The sequence below is a fragment of the Gossypium raimondii genome, chromosome 12, assembly GCF_025698545.1.
Source record: "Gossypium raimondii isolate GPD5lz chromosome 12, ASM2569854v1, whole genome shotgun sequence".
Lineage (NCBI taxonomy): Eukaryota > Viridiplantae > Streptophyta > Magnoliopsida > Malvales > Malvaceae > Gossypium > Gossypium raimondii.
Window position 1 is genome coordinate 52,662,133 of NC_068576.1, and position 22,382 is coordinate 52,684,514.

The 22,382-nt window shown below is 34.8% G+C and overlaps 2 protein-coding genes across 10 annotated transcripts; both read left to right on the forward strand.

Moving 5' to 3' along the window:
* Positions 1–2,238: 2,238 nt before the first annotated feature.
* LOC105765096 (uncharacterized) lies at positions 2,239–7,499 on the forward strand. Of its 2 annotated transcripts, none has more exons than XM_052624810.1 (11): positions 2,239–2,652; positions 3,392–3,458; positions 3,642–3,752; positions 4,029–4,145; positions 4,222–4,569; positions 4,955–5,277; positions 5,554–5,653; positions 5,738–5,797; positions 5,946–6,032; positions 6,364–6,504; positions 6,799–7,499. In XM_052624810.1, the coding sequence occupies exons 1-11, from the start codon at positions 2,492–2,494 to the stop codon at positions 7,126–7,128; spliced, it is 1,845 nt and encodes a 614-aa protein (XP_052480770.1). In that variant the 5' UTR covers positions 2,239–2,491; the 3' UTR covers positions 7,129–7,499. The 2 variants fall into 2 exon arrangements, with proteins under 2 accessions (XP_052480770.1, XP_012439472.1); XM_012584018.2 differs by having other exon boundaries at positions 2,241–2,652; positions 3,636–3,752.
* Positions 7,500–10,546: 3,047 nt separating this feature from the next.
* Positions 10,547–22,270, forward strand: LOC105765097 (uncharacterized). Of its 8 annotated transcripts, XM_012584031.2 has the most exons (18): positions 10,548–10,736; positions 10,950–11,045; positions 11,963–13,659; positions 13,770–14,132; positions 14,331–14,489; positions 14,890–15,284; positions 15,472–15,799; positions 15,881–15,953; positions 16,117–16,169; positions 16,248–16,355; positions 16,440–18,217; positions 18,431–18,536; positions 18,914–19,088; positions 19,539–19,606; positions 19,726–19,841; positions 19,932–20,804; positions 21,614–21,707; positions 21,824–22,270. In XM_012584031.2, exons 3-18 carry the CDS (start codon positions 11,973–11,975, stop codon positions 21,826–21,828), a joined length of 6,381 nt encoding a protein of 2,126 aa, XP_012439485.1. In that variant the 5' UTR covers positions 10,548–10,736; positions 10,950–11,045; positions 11,963–11,972; the 3' UTR covers positions 21,829–22,270. The 8 variants fall into 8 exon arrangements, with proteins under 8 accessions (XP_012439477.1, XP_012439481.1, XP_012439476.1 ...); XM_012584023.2 differs by having other exon boundaries at positions 10,547–10,736; positions 10,937–11,045; positions 15,472–15,953; XM_012584027.2 differs by having other exon boundaries at positions 10,547–10,736; positions 10,937–11,018; positions 15,472–15,953.
* Positions 22,271–22,382: the final 112 nt, after the last annotated feature.

Below are 22,382 nucleotides of genomic sequence, written 5' to 3' on the forward strand. Positions count from 1 at the left end.
AGAATGTTCATACGAGCATGTAAACGAGAAGCTCTTTCGAGCCATATAATGGGAAGCTTATGTGAGCCATGTAACGGGAAGCTCATAAGAGCCATAATTGGGAAGTTCAAGCGAGCCAATATCAGGAAGCTCCGGAGAGCCATAAATCGGGAAGCTTCAAAGAGCTAATTATCGGGAAGCTCCGAAGAGCCAAAAATGGGAAGCTTGTAGGAACCATATAACGAGAAGCTCATGTGAGCTAATAACGGGATGCTTTTTCGAGTTGTAGTGTGTCCACAACACATGCAAGACCACAACCAATTCGGTAACCTTATATCCATTGAATTTCATTTATTCAAACATAACTTAATACTTATCAAACATTATCGAATATATAATTGATTTTCATACATGATAATTACACAATTCACATACATATCATTCAATTCAAATATAACTATAAAATTTAGTTACACGAACTTACCTCGACAAGTGTTCGTGTATGCAAAATCTACTAATCTAACTCTTTTTCTTTTCCTCGATCTAACTCCGTATTTAGTCTATAATAATATGAAGTAAAAATTGAAGAACCAGCTTAAACCCTCTTCAATGTCTGTTTTAGAACCGAATTTATTGGTGAAAACACAATTCACATACATATCATTCAATTCAAATATAACCAATTTGTTTTTAATTTGGCAAAATTTATAATTTTGCCATTAATTAGTTTTTATTTTATTATTTTCTCAGGTTATGCCGCCTCATCCACTTACTTTAGGCATATTTATGCCTTAAGTCTTCCCCTATTTATTAGTTAAGTTATTTAATCACTTCATTATCATAATTAGCAAGTTTTGCATATTTTTTTAATTTAGTCCTTTTTAACAAATTAGACATGCAATAGATAAAATTTCTTAACGAGATTTTCATACGACATTCCTATCATACCATAGACCATAAAATAATATTAAAATAAAATTTCTTCTGACCTTGTATTTTTGGTCCCGAAACCACTATTCCAATTTCACTAAAAACGGGTTGTTACATTAAAAGTATTATTGGAGTTGACTTGAGGAGATTGGACTGAGAGCTTGTTAAATTAAGAAGGTAATGGATTGACAAGTACTAATAGGAACTCTTTTCCATATATCTCCGAGAGATCATGTGGGCCCACTTTGTGTGATGCGGTGTTCTGGTGAGGCAAGTCTTTTTACGAGGTTGGGAAAGCTACGAGGTTGAACTTTCTTCATTCAATTATAAGATTGATGGTTTGGCAATAGATGATACGACAAGGGTATAACAAGTATAATAATTGATTATGATATATTTCGATTTTAATTTAAGGTTAAAAGTGATGTAGTTAAGAAGGAAAAGCTTGATCCCTTAAATAAATAGTAATATATTTTTTTAACACTTCAAAAATTAATAATTCAATTTAATCTTTTTAATTTTAACTAAATAAAAATATTTTATTTTTACCTCTCTTAATAATTAATAATTCAATTTAAACCACTCTAAGACACCATTTTTAATGGTTGCCTCCAAAACTTTTAATTTCATCTTGCCTAGAACAAAATTATTGACTTCCCTTTCTCCCTTGATTTGTAAAATACCAAAAGAAAACTAAAAGCAAGTAGCTTACTCAAAATATAACAAATCAATTATACTTCAAATTTTATCATCATAGACGGCACGAATATGTAGGAAACTAAAATTTATTGTCATTTTAGCATGCACTTGGCTTAAGTGCCTATATCCCTCCAATAATAGCAATACCAATTTTTTCTCTTCCAATTCGTATGCTTTTTTTACGAAGCTGTGATAAAATTTTATCATCTTCTGTTATTCTTCTTTAGTTAACTCATATTCTCAATCTAATCCATTTGTTAACTTAAACATCATAACGTGTTTCGAGCACAAATTCGATACTCCTATAACATTTGTTTCAATTTCATGTCTACTCTCAACATAAACCTGCGTTAAGATTATTTAGATGCAATGAACATGAACTGACCAAATTGTAGAATTGTCAGAATCACATTAATTTCCATTGACTGGTTTTGTTGTTTTTAACCTTACTTTCCTGTCTATATATATATGTATTATGTATTTTCTTAATATTCACTTTTTATCGAGGTAAATATTAGACAGAGGAGACCAGGTGAAATAACTCCTCACATTGAATGCACTCAACAACTCTGAAGTTTATCATCTAAAGCAGGCAACTACCAGGTCCCATCGGGGGAGGGAAACTTTTGCCTTGTTTACTTTCACATTCTTATGTGAACATTCAAGCTTTTTTTTTTTTTAATTTCATTTACTACCATTTACATAACCCCATTTTGATGAACTATATCTCTCGAGTTTTGCCACTTCTATTACAACATTCATCATATAATCTTTGTCGGGTGGTTTTTTTCCTTGTCACGTTCTAACTTCGATTGTTTCTCAACAAAAAAAAAAATATAAAATAGTAAATCATTATTTTATGGTATAGAGTGAAAGAATGTGAATGTTTGGAATAGTGTGTAGAGTTGCTGACGTACAAGAAATGGATGGTTTTCGATTAGATCAGGAAGAAGGAGCTACAACAGCAGGGGGAGGAAAGGAGACTGAAGAATCTTCTTGGTCATCAAATCCACAAGTTCAGGCTCAACATAGGCGTTCTAAGAGGTGACCTTCACATCTTACAAGTTTCTTATGTTGTTTTTGTCAACTTGTGCAATAATTAATCATAAAGTTAGTTGGACACTGTTGGGAATTGTACTAACCATGTCAATTTTTCTGTAGTTCTAAGGGTTTATTTTTCTTTGTACTTAACTGGTGTTTGCTTCTATTTCATCCCCCCTTATCTTGTATTGCCTTTACTTGATAAGCAAGTGAAAAATTTGGGATCTTGTAAGTTTGAGTATGGTGCAATAGGTCTATGGATAAATAATCTCTCTTGGTTCAATGGCAGCAATATTAGTGAAGCAGGATTCAGAAGAATGATTTGCTGTTGTTGTTTTACCTGGATATGGTATGAATACTTGATTGCTAAGACTCACTAGGGAACAAATGAACCTCAAATTCTGACCTAATCATCTTAGTAAATTTTCAGTGGAATGTTCTATTATAAACTACCAAATCAGGAATTCCACATCATGTTTTTAGCTTTTCACCATTCTGCTTCTAGGCTTTTGTTTTAGCTGCGAGCTTCATTCTGATTGTGAAGTGATGAATAATGAAGCCCTTAATGAGTGCTTTCACAAGTTTGTAGTTCTTGTAAGTAGCCATAAGTCATAGAGTTGGTTTGATTAACTTTACAAGTGCAATTTGAGCATATAATCTTTCCATAAAATTAATGTAATTCTCAGAATCAGTTAAATCTCATTCTGACAGTTCCAATAACTATTCCTTGCTTTTGTTTCAGTGCGTCGGACAGAAATCTCGATGTTTTAAGAGGCAGAGTTTCGCGTCCAGTGAAGAAAGAGCAAAATGTATGTGAGGATACATTTTCTGAACAATTCCAAACTATGGCCATCTCATGCTATATTAGAGGACTGAAGTTATATATATATATAGCCTTGTTTTGCAGTGTTGAACGAGTATGAGAATTATGCATACTTCTTTTATTTATTTATTTACCCTTTTTCTGTTTTTCAAATGTGAAAAAGTTGCAGGCATCTCCATTATCAACAAGGGCTTCTAGGACTCGAAGTCCTCTTCATGATTGCTCTGCTTATGGCAACAAGAATATTTCAGTGAACCAACGAGCCTCTTTGGAGAAAGATGTAAGCCTTCAACTTAGATGGTTTTCTTTGATTATAAATGTTTGACTGAATGTCTGAAAGGCATATAGATACTTCAAGTATGATGAAGGTGAACCCTTATAGTTCTATTTCAGTTGGGCCATAAATGGGTAATGAACCCATATGCATTCCATGAGAGACTTGCCATGTGCACCTAAACAATGGATCAATGGTCTTTTATGCTGAATAGCTGTATAATTTATCTCTTTGCTGCATAAGTTTCGACATTAGCATAACCATGGTTTTCCCCCTTTTCAGATAGAACTACTGCAATTACGTTTGCAACAAGAAAAATCTATGCGACTTATGCTTGAAAGAGCAATGGGGCGGGCTTCAAGCACTCTATCACCGGGGCATAGGCATTTTGCTACACAGGTAATATGATTTCTGGGAATGTGACTTTCTAGCTGTTTATGAAAACCAATCCTCAGCGAATCTTGGCTAATTTCAGACAAAGGAATTGATTGCGGAGATCGAGTTACTTGAAGAAGAGGTTGCAAACCGTGAGCAACATGTACTTTCTCTCTATAGGAGTGTTTTTGACCAGTGTGTTAGTCGGCAACCTTCTGAGCAGAGTTCAGGCAAGGCATCTCCTGCCCATATGAAGCATGCATCAAGGAAACACCCCAGTGTTATTTCAAGTGCATTTTGTTCTTCAAAAAAGTTCCCTTTGAAACCTTGGCAAGCTCTAGTTTCCACAAATGATTCTGGGAAAAGAATCTCTAGAAGTATTGATGCTTCACAGTTCTGTGGAAAAAACGACATTCTATTTGACAAGACATCTTCACACTGTGTTAAGGCAAGAAACATGCGTACTCTAATTTTCTTTTTTACAACTGTGTTGTTAATTCTTGTTTTGTTCATTTAAAAGCTCATTCTGACATTAGTCTGTGAAAGTTAAGAGTTGCATGTTTCTGACATATCAAGAGCCTTGACGTCATAGATGGATGGGCATCTTGAGCAAGGGCTATTTCATACTATTCTTCAACAATAACAAGTTGGATTCCTTAATCTGTTTTTTATATATATTGTACCAGTGAAAATATTAAATTCAAAGATTATGTTATATTGAAATCGATCATGCATTTTGTATTTTACTGTGTGAACCATATACCTAATCTGTTTTATAATGCCATGGCCATGCATGTTTGATGTCCAGACTTTCTTACCCTCGCATTTTTCAGGCTCATGAAAAAGTTCAAGGTATGGAAAAATCCTCAGTGCTGCGAACCCTGAAAGATCATCTATACCAGTGTCCAAGCAAGTTGTCGGAGGAGATGGTCAGATGTATGGCAGCTGTATATTGCGGGCTTCGTGGTGCAACGTCTCCAAGTTCCAACAAAAACCAGTCACCTTTATTGTCAAGGTCATCAACTAATGTTGTACTTCCTAGACGTGGCGCCGGAGACGACCAGGATTTCTCTTGCACGTCTGATATTGAAATATCTTGGATATCAACTAATACGAACCAATTTTCTAGATCATCTTATGCCATCAGTAACTACAGGTTGGTTTATTATAGATACATATATATATAAATATCCAAAAAGAAAATAGAGAAATAAACATAGACAGGGAAATACTGTGTTTTGAGGAAATTAAGGTACACATTGCAGGAGCAATTTAAGAGCAACTTCTTTTTTTTTCTCTTCTTGTGATACAAGTCAAATTCAAGTTTAATGTTTGTTTTTCTTTTTTATTTAAACCAACAGCATGTTTCCAATTATTTTTCATCACATCCTTTGAAACTGACACAATTTGTGCATTAATTTGTCAACTTCAGAGCTCTAGTAGAACAACTAGAAAAAGTGACAGTGAATCAGATGGAATTTAATGCCCAAATTGCATTTTGGATCAATGTGTACAATGCCCTTGTTATGCATGTAAGCGCAAATTCATACCAGCTCGTTCGTTGCTTCCTTCTTTTTTCTTTTACCATCTTTAACTCTCAAAATTTCCTTGTGCAGGCATATTTAGCATATGGAATTCCCCATGGTTCTTTAAGACGGTTAGCCTTGTTTCACAAGGTAGTCCTTTACTTAAATCCAAGCCAAAAACAAATTTAAGCATTTAATGACATCTTAAGAAAGTGTGGGAACCTCTAAGAGTGGTTGCATCTTTGTTATGATTTAGTCAGTTATTAGATGATAAAATTGGTTTTTCTGTATAGTGCAGGCTTCATACAACATTGGTGGCCATATCATAACTGCAAATGCCATAGAGCAGTCAATATTTTGCTTCCGTACACCTCGAATCGGGCGGGTATAACTTTTGACATCAAAAAGTACATATATAGAAATAGGTTGATAATTCATAATCTTGCAATATCCAGTACATAATGTTATCTGATTATTGATTAATTCAATATGTTTCACATCTTTTCCCTCCAGTATGTAATGGATATTTCAATAATCTTTTAGCATCTCATTGTTGGCTATAATATAATGCCATAGGTTTAAGGTGTTTATCACTTATCAGTGTAACCTGTTCAACCTTTGAATACTAGAAACTTGTCTTACAGTGGAAATCAGCTACAATAACTTGCCAATTTCCTGATATTCATATATTTTATCTGATATTGTCTAAATATCAGTGGCTAGAGACAATCCTCTCCACAGCATTAAGGAAAAAATCTGGTGAAGAAAGGCAAATTATCAGTTCAAATTTTGGTCTTCCATATGCCCAACCACTTGCTTGCTTTGCTCTCAGTACTGGAGCTTTTTCTGATCCTGTGGTAATTTCTACTTGTCTTTTACAGTGTTTTGCAGTATAATTGTCATACAATATAATTTAGTAGGGTTTACATATAATTGATCCGTTTCAGTTAAAATGTCAAAATTCAAAACTTATCTAGTTATTTTCATCTCAATAAAAGTTAGTCATCCAGTTTAGTGCTTGTATTGATTGAAAAGATACAATCTTGATACTTAATCACATAAATAGCATATTTTGAAGTCCTATCATTTGATTTTGAAAGCCTTTTTTTTTTTTCAATTTAACCTGTTTTTGGCTCATCTTACACTTGTAGCTAAAAGTTTACACAGCATCAAATGTTAAAGAAGAGTTAGAAGCTGCAAAAAGAGACTTCCTTCAAGCAAATGTAGTTGTTAAGAAGTCAAAGAAAGTATTCCTACCCAGAGTTCTTGAAAGATTTGCTAAAGAAGCCTCCATCAACTCAGACGATCTCTTGAACTGGGTTCTTGAAAATGTCGACAAAAAGCTCCACAATTCAATACAGAAATGTATGGACGGCAAATCCAAGAAGAAACCATCACATTGCATTGACTGGTTGCCTTACAGTTCAAGGTTCAGGTATATTTTCTCAAAGGATCTAACGGAGAAGCCATGGTGGGTGTGACTGAGTTCGACTCTACACGAATTTAACTACGATGGTTCTCGACATATTTTGTAGACGATGAAACGTAAGAGGTATCGCTCATCTTTACGTGTAATTCAATGTCAAATTCATTGTACATCCTAATCTCATATCACTTACCATATATTCTTGTGAGATTAATACCTTTGCAAAAGTAATGCATTTAACTTAATGAGTACATTACAATTCCTAATTGTTTTGAGGCTGTAATAAGCCTTGAAATTCGCTGTGATTGGTGTTATTAGTTTGAATGTAATCTACTTTGTGTTTTTTTTAAACAGTAGGGGTTGTAGAGATTTTGAATCTGGGACCATGACTGTGGAAAATTTAAACATTAGTTGTTTGCCACTTCACCTATGCTTCAGTTGACGAATGCAAATGTTGCATGTAGCACAGTGTAATAACTTTTGGTAAAAGTATCATGGAAGTATTTGTAACGTGAGTTAGATTGTATTTTACTTCCTCTATTAAAAAAATAAGTAAATTAGTCTATGTACATTAAATCAAAGAGCAAATCAGTCTTACTATTAAAAGTTTCATCCATTTCTACTAATAAAAACTAACCCCAATACGTCAACATGAGGTGTATGTGGTACGCCACATGTAAATGTCTTATTATTCCGTCAGACATTCCAGTTTTAACAATATAAATGTATGAAAACTTTAACAAAAATGACCAGTTTGCTATTCGATCTATCGTACAACAATTGTTTTGTTCATTTTTTGAACAAAATAGGTAAAATGTAAATTGACTCCTAATAAAGTCTCTATAATATATTTACCGGTAATCTTTAAGTTCTAATATCAGCTCTCTATATATTACAAGTTAAAATAAAATAAATTTTAAAATCAAAATAAAACTTTACCATTATATTAATTTTAACTTATAAAAAATTACAACTTTTGTATATACCAACATACAATTTATCAATTTTGGCCAAGCTAGTTACTCCTTTATAAATTTTTTTAGTTAGAAATTACTAACGCAATACATTTATTGATAATCTTTGTTTTAGTTTGGGCTTGTTGGTAAAAGTAATTACCATTTAATGCTATTGGATTAAAAAATTATCCGGTATAATAATAAATTTAATCCATAACATTTATTTTGTCAATTTCATTTTATTTTTGGATCATTTTGGTTATAACATTCAAATTTTTAGTTAAATTATTTTTGGACAAAAATTGATTGTTCTGTTAAAATTTAATGGCACCTATGCAACATCCCTTACATATTTCACTATTGATATGGATAATATTTTAATTTTTATATATTTTTTAAAATTTTAATTTTTTCATGAATTATGTGATAGTCATTAAAGTTCAAACGCCAAAGTAATAAAAAGTACCAAAATAATTAACAAGATAAATGTTAATGGGCTTAATTTGTTATTTTATATCATTACATATCTAAAGTTAGGTTTAATTAGCCAACTATTTAAAATGGGGTTAATAAATAAATTTGCCACTTTATTACGTGTAAATATTAAAATTCATTATTATATTTTATTATGATTGATTTTATCATTATATGTAATTAAAATTTACAAGTAAAATTTGATTTTAATTGTATTTTATCGTTCAACTTTAATTTTTAATCAAATTTTACACTCAACATGCATTCTAGATGATTTCAAGACAATTTAACCCCCAAAAAGTTTTCAAATATTTCATTTTAATGAATAATTATAATTGATTTATAAAACATATTAAAATTAAGAATTTATTCTCCTTTAAATAAATGAGCACTTAATACTACACTATTTTATACTAGTATTGTGAGTGAAAATAATTATTACTATAAATTTTATTACACCAAGATAGGTGTGAAAGTTACGCATTAAAACGTATGAGTGCGTTTATAAATAAATATAATTATTGATGAAATGTAAGATTTAATACTAATAATAACATATAAGCAATATGTATGAAATTAAAATAAAAATAATTTAGATTTTGAATAAAAAATTTTAATAGGTAAAAATTAAATTAATAATATTAAATGTGCTTCAATTATTTATCATAAAAATAATAAAAATAAGATAAAACATTTATAATAGAAAAAAGTAAAACTAATAAAAGATGGAGACAAATGTGGAAAACTGAAAATGAGGGTATTTTAAAAAAAAAGAGAAAATGAGAGTATAAATAGAAGAGTGGATAAATAAGTAAAGTAATTTTATTTAAATGAAAAAAATAAATTGTTAATACTATACTAAAATCTTATCACATATTTATGCATGAAAACTACAAATATATAACACAACTGTGTGTTTAAAAGTAATATACAATAAATAATGAAACTTATGGAGTATGGTTTGAAATTAATTAATAATAACACATGAAATATATATGTATTAAACTTAAAAAATTAGAAAATAAAGTGTACATAATAAAATTAAAATATATAAACATATCAAAACTAAACTCTAGCTTAGTAGTAAATTAAATGTTTTATTAATGCAATTGGTTTGGGTTCAAATATCACTCTATACATATTTTTATTAAATAAAATACTAAATATCCTCGAATAATTATTTTTAATTACAAAAGGACATTTCATAATTTTTCTAACTCAATTAGTGACCAACTCGATTAAGAACTTAAATAATAGTATAGATTATTTATTTTGTAATATAATTTTTTATGTACATTTATTAGTGAATTGACGAATCGAATCATATGATATCAAAATTGATCAATATTGAAGAATGTATGGAGTAAACTTGTTTACTTCAGATTAATTTACTCTTTGTTTTGTATTTGTTCTATTTTCTTAATTAACTAAAGCTCGATATTAGAAAAAAAGGTTTTATATGATATTTTTGAAAAATAAATATTTTATATTTAATATTTATATAAAATATTTGTTCTTAAATCATTAAAAAATAAAATTAATTATAAATTGTATAAAACAAAATTCAATTAGAATAATAGCAAATTTATAACTTGAATTCAAAAAACCGTCTAAACTCCGCAATTAAACAATTTCTCTATTTTATCCAAACAATATCATGAACTTGTTTTCAGTTTCTCTATTTTTTTTTCTCCGCCCTAAAAATTAAACGTACACAAAATTATCTTAAGAAAAAGAGTATATACAAAATTATTACAAGTTCCCGGGCGTGTTCACATTTAGAGGTTACTTTGGATTTTCCAAACCTTTAACCAGACGAAGGAAGGAAAAGTTAACATCCAGTCATATTTTACAAGTCACACTTTCCATCGTCACCGTCTATTTTCATTCTTATAGCGTAAATCGAACGGCAACGAACTCAGCTGTGGCAAAAGAAACGAATCACAACGGTATAATTAACATTATTATTATCTTTATCCAACGAATGATAATAAACCATGTGTCATATTCGTAACATTGACTGCCATTTGATGTTCGCCATTTTTAGAGTTCACTGAACCCCAATTTTTTTTTTCATTTTTCAAAAGCATCAGTAGTTTCGCTTAATCGTTTCTCTATCATTTTCTCATAGCGGAAAAATCTCTCCTCTCTTTCTCTCGTTCTCTTTCAGTGACTATTTTGTTTTGCTTCGATTCATCGGAACCCTAACTCAACCGGCTGGAGAATTCAACCGGTGAGGCGCGGTTACTAGTTAATTCTTCTATTCATTTACTCCTCCATTAGTTTAGGTTTTTATTCTACCAAAATTTTCTCTTGTTCATTTTCTTTTATCTTCTATTCTTTGTTTTCTGTTTGTCTTAGTTTGATTCCTTGTTTTTTGCTGCCGTTTTTGTTGATATGGTGTGGTTAAAGTGGTATTGTTTTGAACTGGAGTTTTGTGGTGCAGTAGATGACCGTACGATTAGGGAGGAGTTGAGATCAAGCGGCCAGGGATTTTGCCACCGAATGGAGGGAGGTAGCGTCTCTAGACTTACTTGCTCTGGTAACTGTTCACATTCCTACTTGGTTTTTTTGTAAGCAAATTCTATTTTAGGGTTTTCGTTTTTCTAGTGTAATTAAAGAGCTTGGAAACAGTTAGCTATCTTCTTGAAGTGGTGAGGTATAGTGTTATTCTAAGGTTATAATTAAATTTTTTGTGGTTTTGTGCGTAAATATATTGGAGCCGACTTCTTTTATTAAGTTTTAAGTTTGACCGTAGCTCAGTCAATTATTTTGCTAGTTTCTATTCTTTTAGTAATAATTTGCTAATAGTTAATGTGATTGCGCTGGAGGTTTTGTTTAATTCAAATTGTAGTTGACTAGTTAATGGTTTGAACTAGAACTTTGTTTGAAATTAGTTCATGGTATACTTGTATTGATATCTAAGTCAACCTACTGATAGTTTAGGATGGAAAATACATGTTTGTTTTTCTTATTAAGGATTATTAACTTGTATACTGCAGTAGGTTTGAAAACTCCACAGATGGCTTTCACTTGCTATGTTTCAGTTTAACTAAATCTGTTAACCTGATAATGTAGTGTTTATTTCCTTATGTTGGATACATGACAAGCATGGACAGGAAGTGTAAACTGATGAAAAGAACTCATAATCACCATTTATGCATTTTGGATTTCGAGTGGCATATTTACTCTAGTTCTCTTCTTTGATGAGGTTGGCCTATACAATGTGAACAGTTTTACTTCTTTTCCCTGCTTTACTCTTCTTTGTACTGTAAATTAGCAATCAACTCTGCTGGAGGTATTTAGATGGGTAATGTGGATTGTTCTGTTTGGAGAAATGCTGTAAAGTTTAAGCTTTCCATGCAATTCATACTGTGGCAGGATACTCTTTAAACTCAGAGATCTGATCTCTTTATCTGATTCATCAGTTTGTTTTCTTCTAAACCTTTTCTATTGTAGGGATACACTCATGGATTATGATGACAATGATTCCCAAAGCCAGAATCTTCATTTAGCTGGTGAAGGAAACAATAAATTTCCTCCTGTTTTACGGTCATATGATCTCCCAAGATTTGATTTTGATGACAATCTTCGTGGGCATCTAAGATTTGATAGTTTAGTTGAAACTGAAGTTTTTCTCGGCATTGAAAGTAGTGAAGATAATCAGTGGATTGAAGAATTTTCACGGGGGAGTACAGGGATTGCATTTAGTTCTAGTGCAGCAGAACCCTGTTTGATTTCTAGGCACACCAATGTCTGGTCTGAGGCGGCATCCTCAGAATCAGTTGAAATGCTATTAAAGTCTGTAGGGCAGGACGAAACTACTCTTGGTCAAACTATTAGTAAGGATTCAGATGCCTGTGATGAGCTGGGTTGCATGATAAAGCCGATGGACCCTAGTTTGAAACACAGATATAGTAGCCTTTCTAAAGTTGGGGATGACATACAACCTGCCCTGCATACAGGTGAGATTCCAGGGAAATGTGTAGATAATCAGTTGGTTAAAGATGCTTCTCAAACCCATGAGGGTGATCCATCTGTTCATGGGGCATTAGAAGATCCAAATAGTAAAAATACTGACATACCTGCAACGGAGAGAGATGAGTCTAAAGATAGTAAACATATTTTTGTTAATGAAAATCTAGTGGAAGCTTCGGTTGATCAGTCTTTGGATGACAGTGGACAGGAAGATAAATTTGCTTCTGGGTCAGAAGTTAATACCGTAATCCCTTCTGTGCAAAGCACATGTATGACTAGTGTTTTGATAGATGATGAAGATTCCACACATTTGAAAAATGATATCATTGATAAAAATGTGGACAGTTTAGAGAGGGAAAATGTTGGCTTAAGTCCAGAACTTCACATTGGTGGTAAGAACTTGGTTGATGATACAGTTGCATGTGTTACCTCGCACGTGCAGAAACATTCAGCCTCAGACATGCAATCTAGGGAAGAAGAACATGCTACTGGAAACAGCACTGCTAACATGAGTGAGCCTTCTGGTAGAATATTGGAAGGGAATTCTGACCTACATATGGTGGAAGAATGCAGCAAGCATGCGGGTGTAGAAATTCTTCTGCAGACCAGCAAGTCTGAAGACATTGTCTTGTCAGAAGGAAAGCTACATGACACATCATCAATGCCCATTGTTAGTGATATTACCCTTATGGAGCATGAAAATGAGGTTAGCGATACTGGTACTATAATTTGTATGAGTCTAGAGTCAAAGGTGAATTCAACGATGAAGCTAGCATCTGATGCTATTGAGAAGAAGGATTTGTTAGAAAGTGATTACCACCCAGATAAAAAAATCTCGAGCAGCAAGTCTGAGAAATCTTTGTTGTTAGCAGAAGATGGTAAAGGTTCTAAGGATGAAGGTGAAGATTCTCATGATACTTTGGTTGCTGGACCCACAAAAGTATGTGAAAAGTACATCGTCACTGAACATATTGATGATCATAAATGTGATAGAAGTGTTTCAGTTACTTCAAAGCAGAAAACCAATTTGCCTTCTGATTGTAGTAGTGCAGATTGCTTTGATGATAGATCCCCAGTTGTAACAAAGGGAGTTGATTCCTCATCATGCAGTGCAGGTGGCAGGGTAAATGAGTTAGCTTCAAACCTACAACCTGATGTTCCTGTCAGCAGTATGTTGGGTATGTATATACTGAAGCATTAAGTGTAATAATTGAGCTTTTTCTTTCCTCCTTTATGCCTTCATTCATGCATCCTGTATCATATGCTAACTTAGTGTTCCTTGGTACAGTGGATTGTGTTCTTTTGCCTTCTGATAAGGGCATGCCGGCCAATACTGTTTTGGATAAGAAAGAGGTTCAGGTGCCATCTTCAGAAGCAAGTTTCTCAGTCGTAAAGACTTCTGGAATGACAACCGAAAAAGGTGCTTCTTGTGAGACTGGTGAACAGTTCTCATGCAAGATAGTTGATCAGTCATTGTTAATGAAGAATACCACTACACTTGAAGGCGAAAATGGAGACCAAACACTTTGCGGAGTCACATTGGAGGTTGGAAAGGATATGCATTCATCATCTATTGTCTCTGATTCAACAGTGAGGAAGACTGATGGTGACAAAGCTCTAGTTATCTCTAAGGTTTCTACAGATTCTGCAGGTGACCTATAATTCATAGTATATCTTGGTTTACGGTTAGCTAGTTATTATCTCAACTTAAATTCTTATTAGTTATTTCTTATACATCAATCCTTTAGGGTGCTTTTGGTACTTCTATTTGGTAGTCTTCCATAGCCAGTGCATTCATTTAAATGCCTGTTTCACTGTTTTCCTTATCTTGTTATTATGGCGCTGTCAGGTGGTGCTTCAACTCAGCTGAACAAGACCTTGATGAGTTCAGTGCCTTCAACTTCAATGGAAACCTCTCATAATACTGACCAAAATCACCATAAAGATAATGATTCCAAATTGGTTTCTGAAGAGATCAGTGGTCGTGTTGCTGTGCATCAGGTTGATGGTGAGTTTCTTTATCAGTTTTTTCTTGAAGTGATTAAAATTTAATATTTTATGCCTTTCATGGTGGAACCCATCCTTTACTGTTGTCCCCTGTCTTTTTCCCTTAGATTGTTCATTTTTTGTGTTGGTAAAAAGTTTGTTTTCTTCTTTCTTTGCCATCCCTCCCACCTGTCCTTTGGGTTCTTGAGATGGATCTTTCTTTGTTTTTAACTTCTGTATTTTGTCATGTTGAATGGTAACTCATATTTTTATTGTTTTTAGAGATGTTAAGTCCATGAATAAATTGCATGCTTAGCCTCTTTCATGTGACTGTTTTCATTTGAGACCATTTCATCCGTTTTTTCGGTTTTCCTCCCACAATTTTCATGTTATCATTCTCATGGGTTATTTTGATTTTGCAGTTGATCCTGCAAAGGCTTTTAATACTTCCTTTGCTTCTGCGCCTTCATCTGAATCTCAAACTAAGTTTCACATGATGGAAAGTGGAAGTAGCAGTGCTGATCTTGACAATCCTTCCTGTGGCTCTCCAATTGTCATTAGAACTTCCGAGCAGTCACAAGGTAAAATTGAAAATGGTGTGAAAAGATCCAAAGATCAGAGTGCTGTAGCATCTGGTGTTACTAACGAGGAAGCGAACAAAGAGAAGTCAATTTCTCAGGATACAGAAGGAAATGATGCTACTCCAGGAGACAAAAGTTTCACCTTTGAGGTACCTCCATTGTTAGGTGTGTCTGAACAAGAATCTGGAAAGAATTGGAAACCTTTTGCGACCATGCAACAAGATAAAATATCCCCGGTAAAGTTTCGTTTTCCGAAGTGATGCATATGGTTATGTTAAAAAGTCCATTTTGTGCTCTAATATTGTCCTGCTTCTTGTCTTCTAGCTGAAGAATTTTAAGAAGTATGATTCTAATTTTTGTTTTTCATTCTGGTTATGCTCTATCCCTCATGCACTTGCTCTCTCACTCTTTGTCTCATACAAGAAGGCCATGGAAGGAACTCCATCAACCTCTGGCTTAAGCAAAGCGGGGGCCAAGGCTGCTCGAGAGACAAGTTGTGCAAATCTTCAGGCACCTAAAAGGGAGAATGTGCGTGGTGGCTCCAAAGGGACTTCTGAGCGTAAAACAAGACGAACAGGTGGTAAGAGTGCAAGTAAGGAAGCTGCTAAAAAGGGAAATGCTGCAAAAGAGATAACCCCTGCAAGGGAATCAGAAAGAAGTGATAGAACAAGTAATGTGTCACTCAGTTCGGCTGGAACTGGTCAACTTGTGCAATCCAATGAGATGCAGCACTATGGACATATAGAAGGCGGTAATATGAAACCATTTGGTGTTCTTTCTACTTCAGTATCTAGTCTGCCAGACTTGAACACATCAGCTTCTTCATCTGCAGTTTTTCAACAGCCTTTTACAGATTTGCAGCAAGTTCAGTTGCGCGCTCAGATTTTTGTATATGGAGCTTTGATGTAAGACTTATAACTCTCATTTTGTCTTGGCATGTATTAAGATTTTTGTACATGTGCTTTGGTATTCTTGTCAACTCCAGTTGTTTCTGGTATTGCATTTTCATTTAGTACGTTTGATCATTTGAGCACATCTATCTAAATGTTTTGAACAATGTTGCTGCAGACAAGGAACAGTACCTGATGAGGCATATATGATATCGGCATTTGGAGGACCTGGTTAGGTTTCTTATCTCTAAATATGTTATCTTTGAGACTTTTTATACGGATATGTTCACTATTTTGGGCTGTCTGCAGATGGTGGAAGAACCATTTGGGAGAATGCTTGGCGAGCAGGTACTGAGAGGGTACATGGTAAAAAATCGCTTCTTGTTAGCCCTGAAACTCCTTTGCAGTCTCATATAGGTATCTTTGCTGGTCTTAAGTTGCTGAAATAGTTTCTTCTGATTCTGTTATCTATTAATTTTGTGCCTTGGTTGAGATGCTCAGGTGCTAAAACTTCTGATCAATCGATCAAACAAAATACACTTCAGAGTAAGGTTACATCCTCACCTGCTAGTCGTTCTACCAGCAAGGGTACTCCAACAACATCAATTGTAAACCCAATGATACCCCTTTCATCACCACTATGGAGTATTCGTACACCTTCTGGTGACGCCCTTCAACCTACTGGCTTTCCAAGAGGTGCAGTTATGGATTATCAGCTAGCAATTTCTCCATTACATCCTCCAGCTACAAGGAATTTAATCGGACACAATTCTTCTTGGATGTCCCAATCCCCTTTTCGTGGCCCCTGGACTCCACAGACTTCTGCATTTGATGGCAATGCTTGTTTTCCTGTGCGCCCGATCACAGAAGCAGTTAATTCAAATCCTGCAATAGCATCTGTGCCTCATTCTTCTAGCATGAAACAGGTTTCTGCAGTTCCTGTGGTCCAGAGTGGAAGTCCTGCCAATATTTTTGCAGGGACTCCACTGCTTGACACAAAAAAGGCAACATTAACACCTGGTCAGCATTCTGCTGATCCAAAGCCTAGAAAACGGAAAAAGTCTACAGTTTCTGAGGAGCCTGGGCAGAGTATACCTCATTTTCAATCAGAGTCCCCATTGGCTACTGTTGTGGTTAGTCAGGCCTCTACACCTGCTGCAATTACCATTCCTGCTACCAATATATCCAAGTCCACTGATAAATTCATTACATCTGTCTCTGGTAATCATCTCAAAAAGGGTGACCAAGAATCAGATCAGAGGGTTAGTCTCTCTGAAGAGACTCTTAGTAAACACAAAAATTCTCAGAAGCATGCAGAGGATGCTGCTGCTCTTGCTGCTGCTGCTGTTAGTCACAGTGAAGAAATATGGAGGCAGTTGGACAAGCACAAAAATTCAGGGTTGGCACCAGATGTTGAAACTAAATTGATTTCCGCAGCTGTTGCAATAGCAGCAGCTGCTGCTGTTGCAAAGGCTGCGGCTGCGGCTGCCAATGTCGCCTCAAATGCTGCCTTACAATCAAAATTGATGGCTGATGAAGCATTGGTTTCAAGTAGCTACAGAAATTCCACTCCCAATAATGCAGTATCTGATAGTGGGAAGAGGTTGAACGAGGCTACTCCTACGTCCATCTTAAGGGGTGAGGACGCTGCTGCTAGTTCGAATTCTGTCATTGTTGTTGCCAGGGAAGTTGCTAGAAGGAGGGTAGAAGCAGCTTCAGCTGCCGCAAAGCAAGCTGAAAACATGGATGCCATTGTTAAAGCTGCGGAGCTGGCAGCTGAAGCTGTGTCACAAGCTGGGAAGATTGTTGCAATGGGTGAACCTTTCTCATTGGCTGAATTGGTAGAAGCAGGTCCAGAGGCATATTGGAAAGTACCCCAAGCATCCCCTGAGCCAGATGGTGCTATTAGAGAGCAGATAAACATAGGTGGTAGCATGGAAGCTCCTGGTTCATCTGTTGGGCATCTAAAAGAGGTTCCTGTGGACAAGAGGGAAAAGCAGGATAACCACAGAAAGTCACCTACTCATAGAGAGATGACCAGAGTGTCTATGGAAGATCGTTCTAGATTGACAGATGGCGGTTTGACTCCTGTTGCAACAAGTGAAAAAGATAAAAAAGGACAAAAGAGGCGCAAAGCTTCAGATGTTGCCAAAACTAAAGGAGTTGCTTCTGAATCTGAGATTGGTTTTGAATCACCTTTGATGATCACTCAGACTGACCGTGAAAAAGCAGGGGAAACTTCAAAAGATAATAATATAAGGGAAGGCTCGCATGTTGAGGTCTGTGACTTTTATTGAAATATTACTTGAGATTTTGATCTTTAGTTGAAACACACTTATATTTGATGGAAATTTGACAATGTAGTACTGAGTTTGAAAAAATTGCATTCATTTGTCCTAGTTACCAGATGGAAATGTCCTAGTTATATATACACATATTATTGATCTTATATTGTATTTGATTTGTTTTCAATTTTACTATCTCATGCCCAGGTATTGAGAGATGGAGGTGGGTCAAGAGTAGCATGGTTCCTGGCAGATATACTGAACTTGAACAATGGCAAAGCTTATGTGTGTTACAATGAACTTCGACAAGAGGGTGAGCTACCACAACAACTGTAACTTATGTTTTAGCTGAATCAACTGAGTTATGATAACCATGAAAGCAGATCTGTCCGAATTCTTGTCCTTAATTTTTATGTAATTCCTTGTTGATGTGTGTGCAATTTTACTTTCTCTTTGGGGATCTCTAGGCTGAATCACAAATTTGCCTGTATGATGTGTGCATCTGTTTGGGGGGGGGGGGGGGATTGAAAACATGATTAAATGCACCAGAGTGAGGGTATATTTCTTATGGACTTTCCTGCGTAGAAACTTTCAAGTTTCTTATGGAAAAACAGTTTAGATGTCTTGCAATATGCGCAAACATCAATAATAGTTATCTTAACAAACCTTTTTTGACTGCTGGTCTTACAGATGGTGATAGGCTAAAGGAATGGGTGGAAGTTGAAGGTGATAGGGCACCTAGGATACGCTGTGCTCGTCCTAGTACAGCTATGTCATTTGAAGGAACAAGGAAGAGACGCAGGGCAGCCATGGCGGATTATAATTGGTCTGTTGGAGATAGGGTTGATGCATGGATGCAAAATAGGTATGCATGCATTGTTTTTTATATCTTCTTTTACCTATTTCTTCCAGTCCATTGGACAGAAATGGTACTGTTGAAGATTATGGGGACATTATAAAATATGTATGAGGAAGTAGAATGTTGGATAATTTGTCTATATTTCCTAGCCAACGTTTAGGATATCCATTTAGACCTTTTTGTGCAACCTTAAGATTTGTCATTTTGTAATCTGACAAGTTATTCATCTTTTGATGTTTGAACAAACTGATTTATGCGAGAATGCATTTTTATGCCCTGTTTTTCTGGATGGCTTTGGACTACCTTTGTGAATCAAATGCTATTTATTTCCCATCAACATGTATTTCCTTGTGCTAGAGGGAAGGAGAGTTTCAATTCTATCAAGTTGTTTCAATTTTAATTATCAAGGAATGAACTGATGTTTGAAATTATTATGTTCATTTATTTGGCTTTCAGCTGGTGGGAGGGAGTTGTCATTGAGAAGAGCAAGAAAGATGAAACTTCATTTACTGTCCATTTTCCTGGTATGCATGACCAAGTAGAACAGTTATTAACGACCTGGATTGTAATCTGCTCAGTAGTAAAGTCTATACAGCCTCTGCTCTGAGAATAATAAAACTTTATTTTATTGTTTTTATTGCAGCTCAAGGAGAAACATCTGGTGTCAAAGCATGGCTTCTTCGTCCTTCTCTGATGTGGAAAAAAGGTAGTTGGGTTGAATGGTCCAGCTCTGTTGATAATAATGAGTCTTCCCGTGAGGTGTGATATGCTAGCTTATACTTGTGATTGATGCTTCTCTCATTATACTTTGATTGCTTCTTGGTGCTAAGTCATTGATCTATTTTTCAGGGTGATACCCCACAGGAAAAGCGGCAAAGGTTAGGCAGTCCTGTGGTTGAGGCCAAAGGGAAAGATAAGCTTTCAAAAAATGTTGACATTAAGGAATCTGGGAAACCTGATGACACGAAATTGCTGGATTTATCTGCAAACAAAGAAATATTTAATATTGGTAAAAGTACCAGAGATGAGAGTAAACCTGACTCACTGAGAATGATACGTACTGGTTTAAAGAAGAAAGGATCAGGAGTGGTTTTTGGTGTTCCTAAGCCTGGAAAGAAGCAAAAGTTTATGGAAGTAAGTAAACATTATGTTGCAGATCAGAGTAGCAAGACTCATGAAACTAGTGATTCAGCCAAGTTTACAAAATATTTAATGCCTCAAGGATCTGAACCCCGTGGAACGAAAAATAAAATTGAACCAAAACGAATGGCTGTATCCAAGCGCAAGATTCTCAAGCCTGGAAAATTGCCTAGTGTTTCTAGTAGAAGTATTCCTCAGAAAAACTACTTACCAAACACTATGGTTTCTGAACCTGATAGTGTTGTGGCCTCAGATGTGTCAAAATTGGAGGATTCTGTAAGCCATGCTGAGAATGTATCAGGAAAGCCAAACTTGATGGAGTTCAGATCATTTTCATCTTCTGATGGAGCAGCAGAGGGCCCGGTCTTATTTTCTTCTGTGGCTGTCTCATCAGATGCACCCCTCAAGAAAACTTCTGCTTCAAATGCTAAATCTGAAAGGATTAATAAGGGGAAGTTCGCACCATCTGGTGGGAAGTTAGCAAAAATCGATGAAAATGTTTTGAATGATGATACAACAAAAACAAGTTCTGAAGGTGTTGAACCTCGTAGATCTAATCGCAGGATTCAGCCAACATCAAGAGTAAGTTAATAGATATGATCATTCATTTCATAAGCTGTCATTATACTGCAGAATCAAAATCTCTAGATCTAAATTTATTTCATATGCTAAGTATACTGCTCTTTTCTTTTTTGTGGAAAATGAATTGAAAATTTCTTTTCTTGTACATCATGTACCCCTGTGAGCTTTGAGTTGTGCTTTGAAAAATTCCTTGCTTGCAAACGGTTGACAATTTATGTGTAAGATTAGATTCCGGGTTTCAGACTCTTTAGGGAACAAGTTGAGAAGTAGAGGTTTGCTTGGAATATAGAAACAACATTTCCCCTGTAGGGAAATGAATTTGACAGTGTGTTTTGCAAATTTGTTGAATTCTTATCCTATCTACTGGTATTGGGGTGTAGAGATTTCAAGCAGCATCTTTTCCATATTTCTATTTTTCTATCATAATCTAGGAAATCAACATTGAGATATGACATTAACATTTTTGGTTAGACAGATATGTGTCTAAAATATAAAATTGTTACTGGGTATCACATAGAATGTTTTGTTGAATGAAAATGGGAATTTATAGAGTTTTACTTTTGCTGTTTTTGCTTCTTTAAGAAGAATAGTTGTGCATACTAAACTAGGATATGTTGCTTCCCTGTATGATGTCACTTAACCCTAAGAATTCTTTGTCTGTCTTCTGCTCACTTGTCTGAGTTCAGTGATGTCGATAATATATATGTTATCAGGAAGAAGGAAAATCTGTTATAATCACTAACCACATTTATTTTCCTGCATTTACAATTTGTACTGATCTGGTTATGGATCTTGTTTGTTTCCCACAGCTTTTGGAAGGGCTACAAAGCTCGTTGGCCATCTCGAAAATTCCTTCTGTTTCATTTGACAAAAGTCACAAAAGTCAAAGCAGAAGTATGAGAGGTGAAACTTAAATTTCATATCTCTCTATTCTCAAATCAACATTGCTGTCCTTTGAGCCGTCTTTGTTATGAAACGTACGATGATTCATGCAATTGTAACTGTCTGGAAAATAACAGGTTGAGAGGTGCCCTCCTGCAACTAGCGGAATCCAGTCTTAAAAGAAATTCAGCGAATATCGGATGACCAAAATACACCAGTGTAGCTTTGTGTAAATTACCAGATGATAGAGGAGAAAGCTAGGAACGAAAATTTGGTTCTTTGTATTTTTGATGTAGCGGTAGATATATACATATATATGTTTAGTGTTCTTTAGTTTTATTTAGAATTATTATAATCTGATCTGTCTAGGCCATGCTCTTTTGTATATGGAACGTCTTTAAGTAGTTGGGTTTGATATTTGAAGTGCAGCATCGCAAGTGATATCAACCCATGTATTTTGTTGCATCTAACTGCTCATTGCTTATTCAGCCTTCTTTGCTCTCTTCGTGGACCTAGATTACTTGGGGTTTCTTCTAGTCCTCTGTTGACCCAAAAGGATTCAAATAAAGATCAGGCTTCAAACCTTTTTTTTTTTTTTTTAATTTATCATGATAGTTTACATGTGTAAGATCTATTTATTACTCAAGAATGTCGTATTTGTCCTCATGCGCAAGTGTTGCAGACATTCAAACCCGG